This window comes from Cervus canadensis, chromosome 14, assembly GCF_019320065.1.
Source record: "Cervus canadensis isolate Bull #8, Minnesota chromosome 14, ASM1932006v1, whole genome shotgun sequence".
Classification (NCBI taxonomy): domain Eukaryota; kingdom Metazoa; phylum Chordata; class Mammalia; order Artiodactyla; family Cervidae; genus Cervus; species Cervus canadensis.
In genome coordinates, this window is record NC_057399.1 from 47849085 (window position 1) to 47869169 (window position 20085).

Below are 20085 nucleotides of genomic sequence, written 5' to 3' on the forward strand. Positions count from 1 at the left end.
GGGCCAGAAGAATGACTAAGCATCTCAGCATTCATGTTTGCATCTTAAAACCTTGCTATAACATATTCAGTCTTTGATGCTTTAATAGAGGATGTACTCCAATATAGGCACCTGGACGCAGCAAGAATAACTCCTCCTCCTGCAGAATGTCCTGAGAATTTTATTTAGCTCTTAGCATAAGGAAGGTCAATTGGACAGGATTGTGGTTTAACATGGGCATCTCTGGTGTCTCAGGCAGTAAAGTATCTTCTGCAATGCGGGAGACCCAGGTTCGATCCCTGGGTTGGGAAAATCCTCTGGAGAAGGGAATGGCAACCCACTCTAGTATTCTTACCTGGAGAATCCCATGGACAGAGGAGCCTGGCGGGCTACAGTCCATGGGGTCGCAAAGGGTTGGACACAACTGAGCAACCAAGCATACACTCATGGGATATAACATGCAGATGACAAGCAATTGACTTTTTAAAAATACTCTATGGTTTCCTTTTCATAATAAGACCTTTATTAAATGACTAGTGTCTGTCCACCAACATGTAACATTTAGTATTTCAATTCATCTTTACAGAAGCCCTTTAAAGTAGGTATTGTAACCTCATGTAGAATGGGATTATAGATGGGAAAGCAGGGTTAGCGGGAAAGCCAAGCAAACAGCACACAACCCAACAGTCAGTAAATGAGAGAACTAGAACTTAACTGGGATTTGTCTGATTCCGGAGCCACAGCCTTTGCCACCATGTCATGCTTTTTCCCTAACATCATCATTGTGTGCCTCTGACTCTTTGCAACTCCATGGACTGTAGTCCGCCAGACTCCTCTGTCCCTGGGATTTCCCAAGCAAGAATACTAGAGTGGGTTGCCATTTCCTTCTGCAGGGGAATCTGCCCTACTCACAGGTTAGACTTCCATCTCCTGCTTTGGCAAGCTGATTCTTTACCACCGAGCCACCTGGGCAGTCCAAGACTATCATTAACTGTTACAAATAATGCAAATTGGTTTAATATTTTTGAGATCAATTTATGAAAATCCAGCTGAGTATTTGTAATAATACAGGTCAGTTATTCTGCCTTTTCTATTGTTGTCGGTGACAGTAGGTATCTTTATGTGTATTCATTTATCAATTAAAACCTCTTTCCTTTGGATTTCTAATAAAGTCTAGTTCCATTGAGAATTGGTGATTAAGAGGTGAAACTCAAAGTAGGGACTATAAAAAGATTTTCAGTATTATTTTAAAAGTATAGCAGTGCTCTTTAGGCTATGAGTATTATTTCATATGCTGATGCATTTTAACTGTTCAACAGGTTGTTGTTTTTTTTTTTAATGAGCCCACACACTTAAATAGAATTTACAGGATCTTAGAAGAATTAGAGCGACTGCCAAACTCCTCATCTATATCAAGAATTTCCGTCCTGGAGGATAGCTCTTGGGTACAGGAGGCATAGTTACTTCCATCTGGTGCTAGACATGTTTTGTAGACTACAGCATCGGAGCCATGTTTTATTCAATAAGCCTAGGAGACACTCTGAAAGGTACATTCTGCATTATTTCCTGGAGGTTGACTGTAATGTGAATAAGTTTGCAATTTAAACACTTCCAGTGGCTTTCGCTTGAGCGTCAGCTTCTAGCCTCATGTAATTTTCCACAAGAACATGGGATTTTGAATTATAAGCATATCAAAGTGATTGACATGGGGAGGTATTTGAATTTCTTCCCATGAAGTTGAAAAATGCAGCTACAGGTTGACTGACAGTTTTGAGTCCATTTTGGTGAGGTGCCATCCAGTCGACTTGACCTTGTTCCTTTTGAGGGATGCTAAGGAGGTTAAGGTTTCCAAGCTTTGTGTAAAGGGTCCTTAGGGACTATGACTATCATCTCAGACAGGACAGAGGGGTTAAAATAGGTTGACTGAATTGGTCAGCTGGCCACACAATAATCTGAAGTCAAAACCAGTCAGGAATTGTGACTACTAGTAAATTACTCTTTGACCATTTTTAAAGATTGTTTGTTTGTTTTTAGTGGGCAAGTTTAGAATTAGGCAAAATTGCTCACTGTAATTAGCAAGTTGTAGTTACATAGGTTGAGGGTATTTTTTTTTTAAAAAAGGAAGATGAATGGATAAATTAATAATCGGAATCTACAGGCCATCCAAAAATCTCAGTTCAAGTGATCCTTTCAGCCTTTTCTCTCCCAATGAGCGTTCCCTCCACCTCACCGCTCTTCTTAACCATAGCTCTTAACCAGAAGCAGAGGAGACTGAGTTAAATGCCACTGGATCTTGTATCAGTAGGTGAAGAATTGGATGGCAAAGTGGCTCTGAATAAATAGTCTAACATTGACTGGGTGGAAGGAGTTAGAGACATTTCAGAAGCAAAGATTGAGAAGAACCAAAACTCTGAGAAAGGAAAAATGAAAAATGTACTTAGTCACAGTAGAGTTGTACTGATTTGTTGCTACAGGAGAGATCAGAAAAGTCGGCCTTCTCAAGAGGCTGCATGTATACCGGCCTTTTTGTGTTTTGTTTGTTTCTGAACAGATTTTTAACCTTTTAATTTCTTATCTTTTACGGAAAGCATTATGGGACATAAATATTTTAGGAGGAAAGAGGAATGATTTAAGAAGCATAATAAACAGAGGTAGGCAATAATATGTATGATTTTCTGTTTTGCCTACCCTCTTGGAAGGCTACAATCAATGTTAAATATTAATATCTTGCCAGTTTGACCACCTCTGATACCTTGCTCCAAGAGACAGAGGGAGAATGAAAAGGTCAGAATTCTATCATGGAGAACACAGAGGTGGGGATGGACATTGACTGAGGTAAATAGACTATGAAGGACGTGAACAGAATGCCCACCAGATCTCACTGTGCTGAACTGGTGAGCCCCAGGGCACTATGTGCTGGAGGCTGTGCAGAATACAGGGCCTCCTTAGCTGGATAAAGTGTCCTTGTCCTTGCCAGTGAGCTTACGGGCTAGTAACGAGAGTGTGTGAGAGAAATATAGGGACGTGCAACTCTGTAGTCTGGATATTACATTTTGGGGAACCTTTTACCCTTTGAGAGTATGCAGATTAAAAATATGAATTATTTCAAGAAGGTTTCATATACATATATATTCATGAGAGAATAGCTTATAAGATAATAAGGGGGATTTGTTTTCTATGGCAGACCTGATAATGGTAGCAATTATTTCCAGTCACTATACTAAATAGACACTTTTTCACATTATTTAATGTGATACTGTAATACCATAAGTTAGGTGTTTGCTATATTTTACAAATGGAAACCGAAGCTTGGAGAGGTGAAGTAACTTGCCCAAATTTACACAGCACACAAATAGAAATGCCATTAGGTCAGGACATCATGATTTCAGAACCCACAGTTCAGTTCAGTTCAGTCGCTCAGTCGTGTCTGACTCTTCGCGACCCCATGAATCACAGGCCTCCCTATCCACCACAAACTCCCGGAGTTTACTCAAACTCATGCCCATAGAGTCGGTGATGCCATCCAGCCATCTCATCCTCTGTCATCCCCTTCTCCTCCTGCCCCCAATCCCTCCCAACATCAGGGTCTTTTCCAATGAGTCAGCTCTTCACATGAGGTGGCCAAAGTATTGGAGTTTCAGCTTCAGCATCAGTCCTTCCAATGAACACCCAGGACTGATCTCCTTTAGAATGGGCTGGTTGGATCTCCTTGCAGTCCAAGGGACTCTCAAGAGTCTTCTCCAACACCATAGTTCAAAAGCATCAATTCTTCTGCACTCAGCTTTCTTCACAGTCCAACTCTCACAACCATACATGACCACTGGAAAAACCATAGCCTTGACTCGACGGACCTTTGTTGGCAAAGTAATGTCTCTGCTTCTTAATATGCTATCTAGGTTGGTCATAACTTTCCTTCCAAGGAGTCTTTTAATTTCGTAGCTGCAGTCACCATCTGCAGTGATTCTGGAGCCCAAAAAAATAAAGTCTGACACCATTTCCACTGTCTCCCCATCTATTTCCCGTGAGGTAATGGGACCAGATGCCATGATCTTAGTTTTCTGAATGTTAAGCTTTAAGCCAACTTTTTCACTCTCCTCTTTCACTTTCATCAATAGGCTTTTTAGTTCCTCTTCACTTTCTGCCATAAGGGTGGTGTCATCTGCATATCTGGGGTTACTGATATTTCTCCCGGCAATCTTGATTCCTGCTTGTGCTTCTTCCAACCCAGCGTTTCTCATGATGTACTCTGCATAGAAGTTAAATAAGCAGGGTGACAATATACAGCCTTGACGTACTCCTTCTCCTATTTGGAACCAGTCTGTTGTTCCATGTCCAGTTTAACTGTTGCTTCCTGACCTACATACAGGTTTCTCAAGAGTCAGAACCCACATCCTTAACCTAAAGTTGTATTGTTTTCCTCTGTAGAACATATAGAGAGATACATTTTTCTTCTGTAGAGCACACCCTAAAACTCTAAAATCAACAAGAAAAATCAACCAATAGAAAAATGAACAGAAAAAGAAACCCGAATAGTCTTTAAACATTTGGAAAGATGCTTAATCTCAGTAAACAGTAAAATGAAAATTAAAACCATAATGGGCCCCATTTTCACACTCCCCAAAATGGTAAGAATTTAAAAGCCTGACAATCCCAAATGCTGTCAAGGATGTGAGATAGCCGGAAATCGTTTACCGCTAGTGGGAACATAAGCCACACAAACGCTTCTGAAAACAGTTTGGTATTACTCTCTAATACATAATAATAAGTTCTTGTTTGATTCAAGGTATATCAATAAACCAGAATTTTAACTATATTTACATAATGTAACTGGTGATGCAGGAAAGGGGAAAGCATCTGATCAAAATAATTCTGAGTGTAAAAAAAAATAGAAAATAAATATTTGAAGGTTTTGCCTTTAGTGGGATGATGATATTAGCTATATATATATATATTTTTTTTTTTTTTTTTGGGGGCCTGGTACTGGTTGAGAATTATGTCTGTAAGTTTAGTCAAGAAATAGAAATGTAGTGTGCAGCTGTTTGATAATAATTTTTGTTACACCTTACCTAAATCTTAAGTATTATGTACTTCTTACTCATTTTCTAACCTTTCTGTTGTAATACTGGTAACCCAATCTCGGTATTGTGTCAGTTTAAATTAGCAACTGCTGACACAGTCAGGTTATTACTATATGGAGGATTTATTGAATGGGACCTATGAACTTCAAATCTGCTTTTAATAGATATCCCAACATTTAATGCTCTGCACTAAATTTGCCAAATATACAACTGCTCCAGGATAAACTTATTTGGTGAATGTGGAAATCCCTGAGCAGTCATATAATTCTCTCTCCTCACACATCCTCTGTCATAATCTGTTGTCTTATCAGGAAAACCTAAGGCCACTTGGGAACGGATCCATCTGTTACCTAAGTGTTTTCCAAAGAAATTTTAAGATCATTTTGGCCATAGAGTTTGCATGCTGATGGATGCTGTGCTTTTTTTAGGGGAGGATAGGAGAACTGGAATTGCAGTTAAAACATGGAAAAGAAGGACCTGAAGAGGTGCAGTACAAAAAAAACACAGCCTGGCTCTGGTAAGGGGATGGCTTTCTGTGCTCATTATTTGCCATGGGAAATGAACTGTGAAGGAGAAGGTGACTGCCTTTAAAGACTTAAATGTTAGAATTTTAACCTCTCTAAGAGCCTAAGGGGGCAAGGGCCAAAGATGTGATGGGTGTATTTTCCATCTTCTCCCCAGATAAAAGAAGGAGCACTTTATTCATGGATTTTATTTATTTTTAGTGTTTTCTTAAGCAGTGTGGAAATGGTTTGTTTTTCCCTTTTCCCCCTATAATTGATTATTTTATATGCTTTTGAATAAAGGTTGAGTGTTTTTCTCACTCATTTAGTCAAAGAATACCTTCCTCTGCCCTGCTCTTCCCTCCTCAACACATCTTCATTACTAGGACCAACTTTACCATGTCAAGACTTTAATTTCTTTGGCAGAAATCCCCCAGTGAATTCCCACTATATTATCTAGAAATGTGTAAGTGCTGGCACATTAAAAGCAGTTTAAATTGTTACATAGGGTGGGATGAATACCTTGTCAGATTAATGTTGCCGCAGCCTAAATCTAAGTAAAGTGCCCAGAATCTAATAAATAACTTTGCCTGTAGCCACAGGTTTCTTTAATATAAAAATCCGTTCAAAGGTTACTTGGGTTTCAGTTTTTAATTTACTAACAATTGGCATATGTAGAAAAGCAGAAGCTCTGTGTGTGTGTGTGTGTACTTGCATGTTTAAATAATTCCATTCTAAGTTATATTTCCCAGATTCATTTTAAAAATAGCAATGCAGTTTAAAACATTATGACATTGGATTTAAGACTAGAGATTAAGCATTTGGATTTTGCTTCCTATTTGCTATTTTCCTTTACACATGGTTTTAATTTCATCTTCTGAAAATGATAATCTGGGGAGTGGTATGTTAGCTATACTATTCCAAATATACATGGTGACATATGGAATCAAGGATGTGAGAGAGAGATGGAAGTCAAGGATAACTCTAAGATTTTGACTGTGAATAAGTATGGCATTCTCATTTACTCAGATAGAGAAAACTACAGAAAAACAGATCTATCTAAAATAGAAATTAGATTTGAGACATGCTAAGCCTGAGATGCCTAATTAGACCTACAGTTTGGAGGTATCAAGTAGGTTATTGACTATGAGTCTAGAGTTCAGCGTGAGTTCAGGGCTGGATATATAAATTTGGGAGTCATCAGCATATCAACTGCATTTAAAATCATGATGCTGGATGAGGTCATCTAGGGAATGAGCAAAGACAGAGACAAGGTCAGAGGACTGAGCCCTGGAACACTTCAACATTTAGAAATAGGTCCGATGAAGAGGGAGCCAATAAAGCAGATGGAACGTTAGTGATTGGTAGGTACTGTGGGAGGAAAACCAAGAGAGAATGGAATCTGAAAAGCCACCTTAAAAGCTTAGGGAAGAAAGTGTTTCAAGAGAAGAGCAATCAGTTGTGTCAGATACTTCTCTGAGCCTGTGAAAGATGGAGACTGAGAGTTGAGTGTTAGATTGGCCTCTTGACAGTCATTGTTAACCAAGAAGGAGCTCGTTTGTAGGGACAAAAGTCAAATTATAGAGAGAATGGAAGGAGGTAAACTGGAGTCCTAAGTATAAACTGTTCTTCTAAGTGAGTTCTGAGGTGTGAGATGCAGTGAAATGGGGCAATAGCTGGGGGGCTTCTTTTTCTAAGATGGTAGATGTTATAGTGTGTTCACAAGCTAAGGGGAGTAATGCACGTGGAGAAGGAACTGGTGATGTGGCAGAGAAGGGAGAGTAGGTAGGGGGAGGGACCTAGCGGAGGCTGTCGCCCTATGTAGAAGTACAGGCAGGTCATCGTGTGTAAATATTTCATGTTGACCAATAAAAGAATACACGGAATGCACTATACTCCATTTAGGAAGGCCAAGATTGGGCAATATGTTTTAGAGAAGCTTATTGTCAAATGGTTTTATAAAGTACAAGTTTAAGGATCAGTTTGTAGGGATCAGTTGGCTGTTAAGAATGACTCATTCTGAGAGTGCTGAATAGCTAAGATTTTATTTTAAATGCAACTACTTATAAATGCAAATATAATTTATATTTGCAAAACATTTATATAGTTATAAAAACTTTAAATTTATGAAACTCAAAGTGTATAGTGAAAATATTTATGATATTCTCTTCATAATATAAATTTGTCAATGATTGTTTTTCACTTTCTCTTAAGACTCTTATATGCAAAAAAATCCTATGAATATTTGAATTGAACATACCTTCCTTTTAAATCCATAAATGTAGTTTTTTTAGTTCAACTTTATAACCATGTTTTTTTTAATTGAGGTATGATTGACATATAAAATTATATTAGTTTCATGTATATTGTAGCCAGCATTTTAAATTTTATTTTATATACATACATAGTGACGATGCTGTTATCTATAACTTGGGAGTAGTAAATTGTTGTCTTGATGAGCTCATGTGTAGAAAAGAGAGAATGTCTTGTTCAGGCTTCTGTAATGAAAATATCATAGACCAGATGGCTTAAACAACAGAAATTTATTTCCCACAGTTATAGGAGCTGAGAAGCCCTAGATCAAGGTGACAGCCCACATGGTGTCCTAAGCCCTGCTTCCTAAGTTTGCTGATGGGCTGCCTGCTCCTTGTAGCTTCACTTGGTGGAGAGCAGAGAGAAAGCAAGCCCACTGGTCTGTCTTCTTATAAGGACACTCATCCCATTCATGAGGGCCCCACTCTTATGACCTCCTAAAGGTCCCACCTCCAGATGCTATACATTCAGAGTTAAGATTTCATGTTGGAGTGGGAGACACAAACATTCAGTCCATAACAAAGAATAATATAAAGGACACATGTATACCCACCACTCAGTGTAAGAGTATAAATTATGACAACGCTGCCTGTACATGAGTTACATTCACCTCCTTCCCTGTTTCTACTAAGTAATCTAAGGAATAAGAAGATGAAACTATCTTGGAGGCGAAGCCTTTATTAAGTTCTTTCACCTTACACTAAAATTCTATGTGGAAATTTTAAGATCTGGAGTCATTGCCAGAGGTTCTTGTTAATTGATGAATAAGCAAGAAGATTGCTTTCTTGCTCTACTATAAGGTCTCATACCTATTTTCCAACTGTATTGCAGGGTTCGAGACATGTTGACTGATGAAGTCACCAAAGCAGCTGCAAAGTAAGAGCCATTTATTCTCTTACCAGAAATTTTCTATAAACATTTTTTCCCCTTACAGGCATGAATAATTCCTCCTTTTCAGGTATTTCATAAGGATTTTAAAGGACTTTTTAGTTCTTTTTTAAAAAATGAGTCGTTGTCCTTTCTCATATGCAGTTAATTCTCACTACATGTCTTTCTGTGAAAATACAGAGAAAGCAGTACAGGCACATAACTTTTGCATCAAAGCTATGTCCATGTTGTACACTTTACAGAATGCTCTGTGCTTTGGCTTAGATTTAAAGGATTGCAGTTTAGTACGGGGCAAAAAGTCTTTGCTAATGTGAGTTATGTCTGTTTTACAAATAGATGATTAAATCTCAAGTGTGAGCCAGTAAATAATTTAAGGCCGAGCCTTTTATTCTCCTGGTACTATTGGACCAAGCGTATCTAAATATTGAATTTTTCAATACTAAAAACTAATGTGAAGACTCAGTAAAAAGGCAGCTTCTCTCATATCTTTATGACTATTTTAACAAAAACAGCTTGAGCATTACTACCTTAAGGCTTTTTATTTATCGTAAGCCACCTCTCACTGAGAAAATTATACCCTAGTCTACTTGCTTGAACAATCTCTTCAGGTCCCTTTGTTAGCAAGCTGCCTAATTTTTCCTGGTAGTAAGTTACATGTCAGTTACATACACTTCTTTTCACTATTCACCTTAGTTGCTGCCATTTCTGTTTGACTTCCTTTCTTCTTATTCACCTTATACACCTTTGACCTAGAGGATTTCATATGTACTGAAAGTCCATATTATCTAGAAATATTTAACTACAGTATAGTTGATTTCTCTCATGTCCCAGAACCTTATGTAAAGATAAAACATGATCTACCTTAGAGTTCACTTTCCACTGGCAATTTCTCACACAGATACTTTGCTGTAAAATCTGATCTCGGTACCTGATCACTATTCAGCCTCATGTCTTCTGAATAAAGGGAAAGAGAAGCGGCAATCCTCCCCTGCCCTCAATTCTTTGGGAGGCACTGGGAAATACCTGCTGACGTATCTGTTGACAAAATGAAAAATGAAGTACAGAGAAGGTTCGACAGGAACTCATTTGTGTCTGCTTCTATAGTTTGGTGAAGTGCAGACACAGTGGGAGAGCATTCAGCTTCTTATTGGAGGGGAGGAGGTGCTGGGGTGGGGACCGCCTTTAACCTTTACCTTTCATAGTTGGTTCTATTGAATAGTCTACTTAGTTCTTGTTAAAAACAATGCCCTGACATTTGCAACAAAAGCTCAAAGGCTGAAGAAACTAGCATCTTTATATTAAAACAAACTGTAATTTTGCCTCTGCAGTAGCTTTTGCAGATCCCATTCTAAAATTTTAATCTTCAAATCTGCAAAGCATCATTTCATGACTAGTACCTAAGTAAAGTGTGTTCACATTCCCAGTGATATTGAGTAAAAATAATTTATGTTCTCATGGTGTTACCTTTTCATCAAACATTTCAAAGTGTTTTATAGATCTTATCTTATTAAAACCATCCTGACAATACTAGGGATTGACAAGTGAGCAGGAGATTGTTAAGGTCCAGAGGCTGAGAGATTAATGATAGAGAGGAAGAAAAAAATCACCCTGCTGCCTTCTCTGTACTTTTTCCCACTGGCTTCCTCCAGTCATGTGAGGACCCCTTATCACCTCCTGCCAGTTTAGTCTTCTGTTCCTCGGACTGTGGCTGGCTTAGATGGTGGTGATGGTGGTTTTAGTCACTAAGTCATGTCCAGCACTTTTGCATGGACAATAGCCCACCAGGCTCCTCTGTCCATGGGATTTCCCAGGCAAGAATACTCGAGCTGGATGCCATTTCCTTCTGCAGGGGATTTTCCCAACCCAGGAATTGAACCCACATCTCCTGCAATGGCAGGCAGGCAGATTCTTTACCACTGAGCCACCAGGCTACTTTGGGCCAATGTAGGACTTATTTTGTTCTGAGGCATAAATTAAATGTAGGAAGTAAAACACTAGTCACAGGATTAGACTGATGTAAGTTTATTTTTGTTGTTAATAATTAAATAGGTTTGAACCTAAAGATAAAAATCCCCAAAGGATTGGGTCACTTCACTACTATGTAATGTAATACTTTGTCCCTAAGAAAGCATCAGTGTAGCTCATCCTTCCTTGAGCTTTTTAATTAGGTTAATGGCATCCGTTTCAAAGGACAATTTAATTAAAATGTCAGTGGTGTTGCCTAGATAAATTCTGTACTGATGCTGACATGTTATTATGCAAATTAGTCACCGCTACTTGACTGGTTGGGGATAGTTATGTGATCAACAAGGTGAAGAATTTTTGCTGAACAAATTCTAGAGTTTCACCTGGCTAGCTCCTCCTTGAATATGTCTCATGAGTATGTATGGAGTGTCTTCTCTCCGTAAGTCACTATTCAAGGCCTGTAGGGAATGTAAAGATGATGAAAAGTTAGTTACCGTACCTTTATGAATGTGTAACTTGGCCTAAACATACTTTGTGACTGGTTTTTTTTTCTATTCAAAGATTAATGTACAGATATGCTTTTAGTTTGCATCCAAAGATCTAATTATCAGTGACTTTAAATATATTTTTCTCCATTTTACAAAAACAGAACATGCTCAGTAATGTAAAGACCAGTGAAACTTTTCAAATACAACTATTTGGGGCACTGTTTTAAAACTGAGGCTAAATTCTCTTTTAGAATTTTAGGGTTAAAAAGACACTTTATAACATCTTGATAATTTTTTGTTTTAATATGGACCATTTTTAAAGTCTTTATTGAATTTATTACAATATTGCTTATTTTATATTTTGGTTTTTGGTACACAATAGCTCCCCAACCAGGGATCAAATCTGAACCCCTTGCTTTGGAAGACGAAGTCTTAATCACTGGACTGCCAGGGAGGGCCCAGACCAATATTCTTGATTTAGAAGATTTCTTATGCAATTTCTGGTGACCATCTAAGAATTTCTTCAGGGTGATACATTCACTGAGACTTTAAAACTTTTTTAAAATCTAACTTCAGGGATTCATGATCATTTTTGCAGAATAGTCTTCAAGATATTCTCAGCTAAAGGAAAGAGAGAGTATTAGAAATAAAAGACTTAACTTTGATTTTAACTGGTTTTCTGGCTAGGACACCTGGGAATGCCCACATCTTGCCTCTCTTCCTGGTATTTTGCTTGCCTTATTTTACTTGCCTTACTTCCTGGCTATAGGAGTTGCCAACCTCAAGTCTTCCTTTCTGTTCTTTCCCCCTGCCCCATCCCACAATGTAAATGTTGTCTTATCAAACATATGACAGGCCTGTTAGAGAAATGATTGGAGAAGGATTGAACAAAATGACCAAGAATACAAAGCCTTACCGAGTTTAATCAACACTAGAGTGGGAGAGAGAGAAAGAAGGAAGGAGTGGATGAATTGATAGATAAGAACTTGATAACGACAAGTCCCGAGTTCCATTCTCACCAAATGGAAACAAAAATGCAAGAACACAAGTTTATACTAACCTGTTAATGCCCACTAACTCACATGTTCAGTCACGACTGTGGCCTAGGGCTGGACGTACTAGACTTGCCTGGGGAGCAGATCTGGACATCCTCACATCTATTCTCTTCCTGCACCACGGTAAGCAGGGAGTCATTCTCAGATGTATGCATTGGTTCAAGTTCAGGTCCGAGGTCCAGGGTCAGAGAAACATTCTCTGTATGTATAGGAACCTGGCTTCCCTGGTAGCTCAGATAGTAAAGAATCTGCCTGCAATGCAGGAGACCCCGGTTCCATCCCTGTGTCGGGAGGATCCCCTGGAGAAGAGCATGGCTACCCACTCCAGTGTTCTTGCCTACTGAATCCCATGGACAAATCATGGGATCACAAACTGTCCGACACGACTGGTGACTAGCAGTACACACATTCCCAGGACTAACAGAACTGAACTGTCTGGTGGTAAGGGTACCCTGTTGCCTGAGTTCTGTTATGGTGGAGTCAGCAGGCCAAGAGAGTGTCATCAGTGACCCCTTGGGGACTTTACTCGGTAGGAGGACTTTGGAATTATGGAATAATATTAAATGTACATTTTCAAGTAGTAAGTATTTCTAAGAGATTGTTTTCTTGAAACCAAATTGAGAAGTCAAACTGAAGATTTATTGCCAATATTAGTAAACTACCATTTGGGGGATATAAAAAGACATCTCTCAATCCAAATTGCCTGAGAACAAGCCTTTTTGGCATATTCTCTAGGGGCTGTGAATCATGTTACAGACTGACTCTAAGGTTGCTGGCTTCAGCATATTAAGAGAGAGAAGGGGAAAATGATGATGGAGGAGAAAGCCGCTAATGTGTCGAGTTACTAGTGAAATGTGCCTTCTGAAGCAGTTCACTAGAAGTTGGTTCCACACACCAGTGCTTTAGAAAAGCCAGGGACCAATTCCATTCTGTTGGGCTTATTCATATAACTGTCCTTGGCTGTGTTTCCAAAATAAATCCGTACATGTATATTGATCGAAGATGATGCTCAAGAAGATGGCGTGGGAAATGTAAGGTCAAATGATGAAATAAAAAAATTTAGGAAGAAGGAGCTTAGATATCTGAGCTTGGATTTTTTTTAGGTTCCCCAAAGCATAATGACCATACATTTATATGAAGAGTTAAAAATTAACACTGGCATCAGAAGAAGGACAGAAGCTTTCAACTTCAAGGAACAAACAGACCTACGTTTCCAAGGCTCTGTGAGGGGATGGAAGTGCTTTTTGACCTCATCTGCCCTCCCTATAATAGCGGCTTCTCTTCTCCTGGTTAATGCCCCCAAATCCTCTCTTGGGATCTTTTTCTTTTTAAACAGAGACAGCCCAGTGGTCAAAGGCAACGCGCTGTTAGCCTTAAGCAGCCTCGCTGTCGTCGTTTCCAAACATGAAGCCAGCCTCTGCTCAGACTCTGACGGAGTCCTGGAGGTAAGTTAAGGGTGATTAGCACCAACTGGGCTTTGGTTGTGTAACGTGTGAAAAGTGAGACTTTTCCTTAAGCCTGGCCCTGAATTTAGAAGGTTACCATCATGGACTCTGCTACCCGATGCACCTTTACACCAGAAGCCTTGGTATTCTCTAAAACACTTTTCTTCACTGCTTTTCTGTTTTGCTTTCTCTATCACAGTTAAGTGGTCATTTCCATTTGAAGGTGCCAATTTTATGCAACAGGGGTTGTCTTTCTGTGATTACCTCATGGTAACCAATCTTAGGAGGTTAACTAGGCTTACTGAAAGTGAACAGTGCTGTCAAAAAATGATAAATAAGCAGTGTTTACTGACTGCAAAAAATTGCACTTTGCATTTTAATTGTGGATGTCAATGACAAAGTGCCTATTCATTTTTGCAAGGCATTTATTTCTTAATTAAACATGTGGCAAGCTGGCCAGTGTTCATTTCCAATGTACTTTTTCAGATAATTCATATCTGTCAAAATAAAAAAGCTTGGATTCATTCTCCTTTTAAGCCCCATTATCTGGTAGCTATCATTATCTAGAGACAATATAGTCAAGTGGTTAAAAAACATAGTCTTTGGGGTAGGAGTAGAGCTAGTAAGCACAAGTATTAGGATTTAAATCCTATTGTTGTCTCCTCACCTTTCAGAGCCTATTTGCCATCTGTAAGATGGGGACGATAGTACTTACCAGACAGGATTATTGTTAGGATTAAATGAAGTTATATACTTAAGGTACAATGGCTGGTAAATACTCAGTAATAGTAACTATTATCAAGAGCATCAGTATATACTTCATCACTTCTTATTGCAGAAAATGGGCTTTTTTTCAATGCTTTTCAGCCTATCTCTGTCCCCACAGAGTGCCTTTTGGACCACTTGTATTCTGTTTTCATGATAGGGTTTTTTGGTTCCTTTTTTGTGGGTTCTTTGGGGGCAAGAAACCAACTCTAACTTACATTTTAAAAGGAGCTAGAAGAATAAGGAATCTGGATGGGCACAGAATTGAAGGTAAAGCTTAAAAACCAAGTTGGGAGAAGAACAGGAGTCCAGGCAGGGGTACTGATGAACCATCTCGGCAGGCTACTCCTACTGGGATGGATCAGCTCTAGCCACTTATTGTCTTTGCATCACTCCCTTAAAATTTGGAATCCCATGAATCCCAGTCCTACACCGTCGGCAGGGCTGGATGAGTAGATTGATTGAGCATTTAACCAGGCTTCAAATTCTGAAGGAGGGAATTCCCCAAAGGGTGCTCTTACCAGTAAACAAAAGAATAATGCTGTGTGGCAAAATCTCTACATGTATATCACATGTGGGGAAGAGAAGGAGGCCAAGGGATTATTGCATGAAGGATAAAAATGTGGTTAGTTGCCATATGGTAATTGAAGGCCAGAATCTTATTTTAATAATGAGGAAGATGAAAATCTTTTAGAGAGGAAATGTTTCATATCCTTGAAAAAGGTATGAAATACTTTAGCAGAAGCAACATGCTAGGTAGATCTACAACCTACAAAGTAAACATGCCTTCCTAGGACCCCTTTACGTTGGTGTTATTTATGTAGGACTACCAGTGGTGCAGGTTGTTTGCCTCAGTAGTAACTGGAGGTCTAGCTCAGAGTTTGAGCTCTAGGCTCTCCTATTCTCTATTCCCTGAATCTGTGTCCTCTCCACAAAGCACATAGTCCACAAAACATTGAGAAGCCACACAAGCCAAAGACGGGGCTTTTCTTTTACTCTTGATGACCTTGCCTTTGACTTTTACTCAGTATGAACTCAAGACCTCATTATTTAACTAAAGTTGAAGTTTTCAAGCTTCATTCAAATCTGCATTTGACCAGCAACTGAAGATCTTAAAAAGCAGATCTTTTTTGATTCAAGGAATTAATTCCAAGGATTCTTAACACTATTTCCACTTTTACAGTACCACCTGGGTGTTACCATATGAGTTCATGAATGTTTTTTGACATCTGTTGTCATAAATGATTTTTAAAAACAAGTTCTCTTTTTATTGAGTTGGGTTTTGTTGTTGTTGTTTGTTTTTTCATTCTCTTTCTTCTTCTTTTCCAAACTGAAGATCATTTATGTTTTCATATCTACTTGACTAGGCAGTTGTTGTGATGATTCGTGAATGATAAATATAGTGATAATAAGCAGCAAAGCTAGATGTGGTCAAAACATTTTTGTTGGCTGCTTTATTGAAATGACAAGTCAGAAATGGAAGATTTGATTTGCCTTCCCTTCACATCTCTCCCTTTAAACTTCCATATTATCCTCACTGGACACAGGAGCACTGTAAGAAACTCTGATTGTTCTGTTCTGCAGCCCCCATCCTCTCGCCTCTGCTACGTTTTGTCTGAAGGGTAAACTTTATTCACGTGGGGGTGCAGGTGAGGATGTGTATTTGTCAAATACCTGTTTACTTCGTGCAGTCCTGGCAGATGAAGTTTAGTTTTTAATAATAGCTCTTCATTCTTTTATACAGAAGGAAGTTGTACCCTGGATCTAGAAACAATGGTTAGGTTTTTTTCTTTTTTTCCTATTATCATTTCATGTTTTCCTTCATCTGCAGGTTCAACCTCATTTCCTGTCAGTGAAAGATTGGGTTACCATGGTGTTTGATACCCTTCTGGTCATTGTTGATAGCCACTACCAACCCAGAGGACAATTTTTCTCCTCATTTTATCATGTAAGTTTGAGAAATAAAAAATAATTTAGAAACTCAAAAGTTGATTCTAGTATCAATTGTTCACATGAAATCTATGATATAATGTAAATCTTGGCCTTAGCTATACATTAGATATAAGTCTCAACCTTGACTGTACATTAGAATCACCTGAGGAACTTTAAATAAATAAGTATATATATATATGTATATATATATGTGGATATATATATGAGATATTGATGTGTAGGCCTCACTTCTGATTTAAATACTTTGGAATGTGTCCTGGGTATCAACATTTTGGAAGCTTTCTAAGTTATTTTAATGTATAATCAGAGGCAAGTGTTGAAGCAAAATAAACATTGGCTGAATATGGAGGATCCTGTTTCTTGTCAGTTTTTTTCATTTCAGGATGTGTGACCACAGGAAGTTCAGTTCATTGGTCTGGCCCTTTGTGTCCTTGTTCATAAATTGAGATTATTGAACAGTATTATCTGCAGTGATTGTAGCCCCAACTTCACCTCTTAATAGTTTTGTGATCGTTGACCTGACAGCTACTTAACTTGTCATCTTCTTTTTCCCTTCCTGTAAAGTGAAGGTAAAAATGAGTGCTTTGCCAACTTTATAAAAGATTGTGAGGATCCAATTATATAATTTATAGGAAGATGGAAAGGCAAAATGCTCTATAAATACCAAATAATATTGTTGATCATATAAAAGCACATGTTACTTAAGTCATTCCCTTTCTTCATGCTTATATGCTAAGATTTGAAGCAAATTGAAAACACGCTTTGTTGGTTTAGGTTTCGTTTCCCTTAACTAGCTGTTGTGCATGCTCTAATTCTGTATCTGCATGGAATTATTTTGGTTCTACCTATCACTATCCATTGCTTAGGGAATTATAGTGATCATGGGACAATCACCTGAGTAGCAGAGAATTATAGCTGATTTGAATAAAAATATAGCATAAGTCCTGAACTGTTGCTAAGATTATGAATTTAGCCTGAAACTTCATCGCCTTAGGTCTTTGTGCAACATTTTGTGTGCCTCTGTCCTCCTGCCCCTGAGAGGACCTGGTGTGTATCTATCTAGGGCTGAGGGTCAGGAACCAGCTTTCTGACTAGAGAACAAAAAAAAATTACTTACTAGATAACATATAATTATATTGGAAAATAGATTTTGCTCAAAGAAGTACTTTCTTTATGATAATTTGTTTTCTGTCAGAAGTGTTCTTATTTCTTTAATGACGGATGAAAAACTTGTTAGCTTATATGGAGGTCTTTGCAGTAGCTATATGCTTCAAATATGCGGCAAGACAAGTTATCTATTAGATTTCTAATAGCGCTACTTAGTTCTTACAAACCAGTAAAAATAATGTCTTTACTAGGCAGCTCCAGGTTGCCTCTTACCTTTGTAAGTCTTGCATTATTATACTTCTTCAAACCGCTATTTCAAAAGCCACTTCCTTTATTTCCTTTGTCCTAGCAGCTGGGTCATTTTAAGTAGCATTGTCATTATAATAGCACTGTATTAACCTAAAGAATCCCTTAGCACATGTTTGCTTTTTATCCTTAAAGGACTAAAGCTTAGAGAGCAAATGAGGATAGAATTAAAAACACTTTTTAATGTGTTTTGACTGCAAGGGACAACATGGCCTTTATTGTGTGTCTGCAAATTTGAAGTGGGTAATACTCAGGAATGATCAACAGGCTTTCTTCCTCACTTGAGACATATTGATAAATGTATATAATGTCTGGTGGAACTCTCTAACGCAGGATTCTTGTACAAGCTGTTCAGATTCAGCTGCCCTGTCATTTTATTAGGGCTGTTATTCATTTCTTTTCCCATAATTACATATAGGAGAGGAGCATTATAGTGCTCTCCGTTTCATTTTGAATAGCTGGTTATTGCTTTGTAACCAGAGGCTTTTAGGATTTCAACTTCCTTTTTAATTAAAAGGAATTAACCCCCTGTAGGAAATAATCCATCTACTGGGAAACGTTCCCACCAAAATTTTTGGGAGATCCGCCAATAGCTCCCTGTGCTATACTTACACTTATCCTTCTGTAACTAAACTTGAACTGCCCCCACCCTAACCCCTTTTCTGTCTCCCAGACAACTCCTGGCTTCCTGGACATGTATAATGTGACTCGGTGGTTTCTCCAAGCTTGGATAGCTTCACTTGGAGCTTTTTCATTATATACTCATGTGAGCTTTCGAAACACTGAAATTGTTTCAGGCTCTATAGCGAGGGAATTCACACCCATTAAAAGGAGACACTGTTTTTTGTTTGGTTTTTTTTTTTTCAAATTTAAAAAGGATATTATTAGTTGCCCAATGGCTTAGCAGCAGATTGTTTTCCTAAGAGTAAAAAGGTAGCCTGTAGATAAACACGGAGATAGATTTATTTTTTTAATAATTTTTTGGAGTGGCGAGGGTGGGTTTAGGAGAAGCTTGTATTGTGTCGTGCTTCGTGATAGGTGTGCTGCCCTCATGTTTTAAACCAAAGGCCAACCCCTTGCTTTCTTTCTCTGGCATGTCCTAGAAATCCTATTCCGGTGAAAACACGGCCAGTGCCATTGCCCGTTCCGCGGCCGCCACAGCTTTGTCCTTCCTTGTGCCAATTTTCATTATCTCTTGCAAAGAGAAGGTTGAGGAAATCCTGAACATGCTGACTGCCAGGTTACCTGGGAAACCAAGCGCTGATGAGTCTCAAGCCGTGCAAATCCACATGGGCCTTGCACTGGGGATGTTTCTCTCTCGCTTGTGTGAGGAGAAACTCAGGTACAGTTTATTAAAATATTCCTCTTTTTCCTCTTTGTGACTTAGGTGATTGATTTCTCTCTCTCTCTCTCACACACACACATACCTTATATCTGAGCTATTTGTGGTGCTAAACTTTTCAAGCTGAGCATGTTGATCCTTTTTTCTCTTTTTATGAATGAATTTGTCTCTCTCAAATACCATCACAGAGATATTCATATGTTTTAAGGGTTGCTTTTTTTTTAAAGTGATTGATTACTTGAAAATCATTTCATGCTTAGATGAAAGCCCTGTGTAATAGACATGAGGAAAGTCTAATCATATGGTGCTATAAATTTTAAAAAGCATCTTTTCCTTCTGGTTTATAAGGGTGAAGCTCATTCATTGATATCACTATAAAATGGGAGAAAGATTGGGGTAGCCCTGTGCCTGAGGGTGCGGGCATCGCTGAATCACCTGAGAACTGCATGTACCCAGTTTTAAGTATTACTTTTATCCTGTGCCCTGGCTACATTTTAGTAATCCTTAAAGATTCTTAATCTGTGCATATTATACTGGGTGCTTTATTCAGTTTGATTGCTCATTTGTAGGCTGCTAGCTTTACTCTTGAATGGAGCTAATAGAATATCAAAGACCCAGGTGGAAAATTCCACTAGTGAAAAAGTTCCCTTGTGCATGAATCGACTTTAGTTTTGGTGTTCATTATATTTATTCTTTATTTTATAACTGATCTTAGAATTTTCTATATCCAGATTGATGGTAGTATGGTACAACATGAATATTTGAAGATCATGAATCTTTAGATGTCACTGACTTGGAATTTCAGTCCCATTTTCCTCCATTGGAAATAGTAGGGCCGGTGGGGAGAGGCATTCTATTCTGATGTTAGCAGTCCTGATGCTTCCCTAGCTGGCAGAAA

At 38.4% G+C, this 20085-nt stretch overlaps 1 protein-coding gene across 5 annotated transcripts in view; it reads left to right on the plus strand.

The window, feature by feature from the left end:
• Positions 1-20085, plus strand: part of FOCAD (focadhesin) — a 288623-nt gene that overhangs the window by 210005 nt on the left and 58533 nt on the right. For all 5 annotated transcript variants that reach the window (XM_043487388.1, XM_043487389.1, XM_043487390.1 and 2 more), the window contains 5 exons: positions 5486-5574; positions 8705-8749; positions 13606-13714; positions 16311-16427; positions 18949-19187. In XM_043487388.1, the coding sequence (XP_043343323.1) occupies positions 5486-5574; positions 8705-8749; positions 13606-13714; positions 16311-16427; positions 18949-19187 (599 nt within the window). The remainder of the gene's footprint in view (positions 1-5485; positions 5575-8704; positions 8750-13605; positions 13715-16310; positions 16428-18948; positions 19188-20085) is intronic.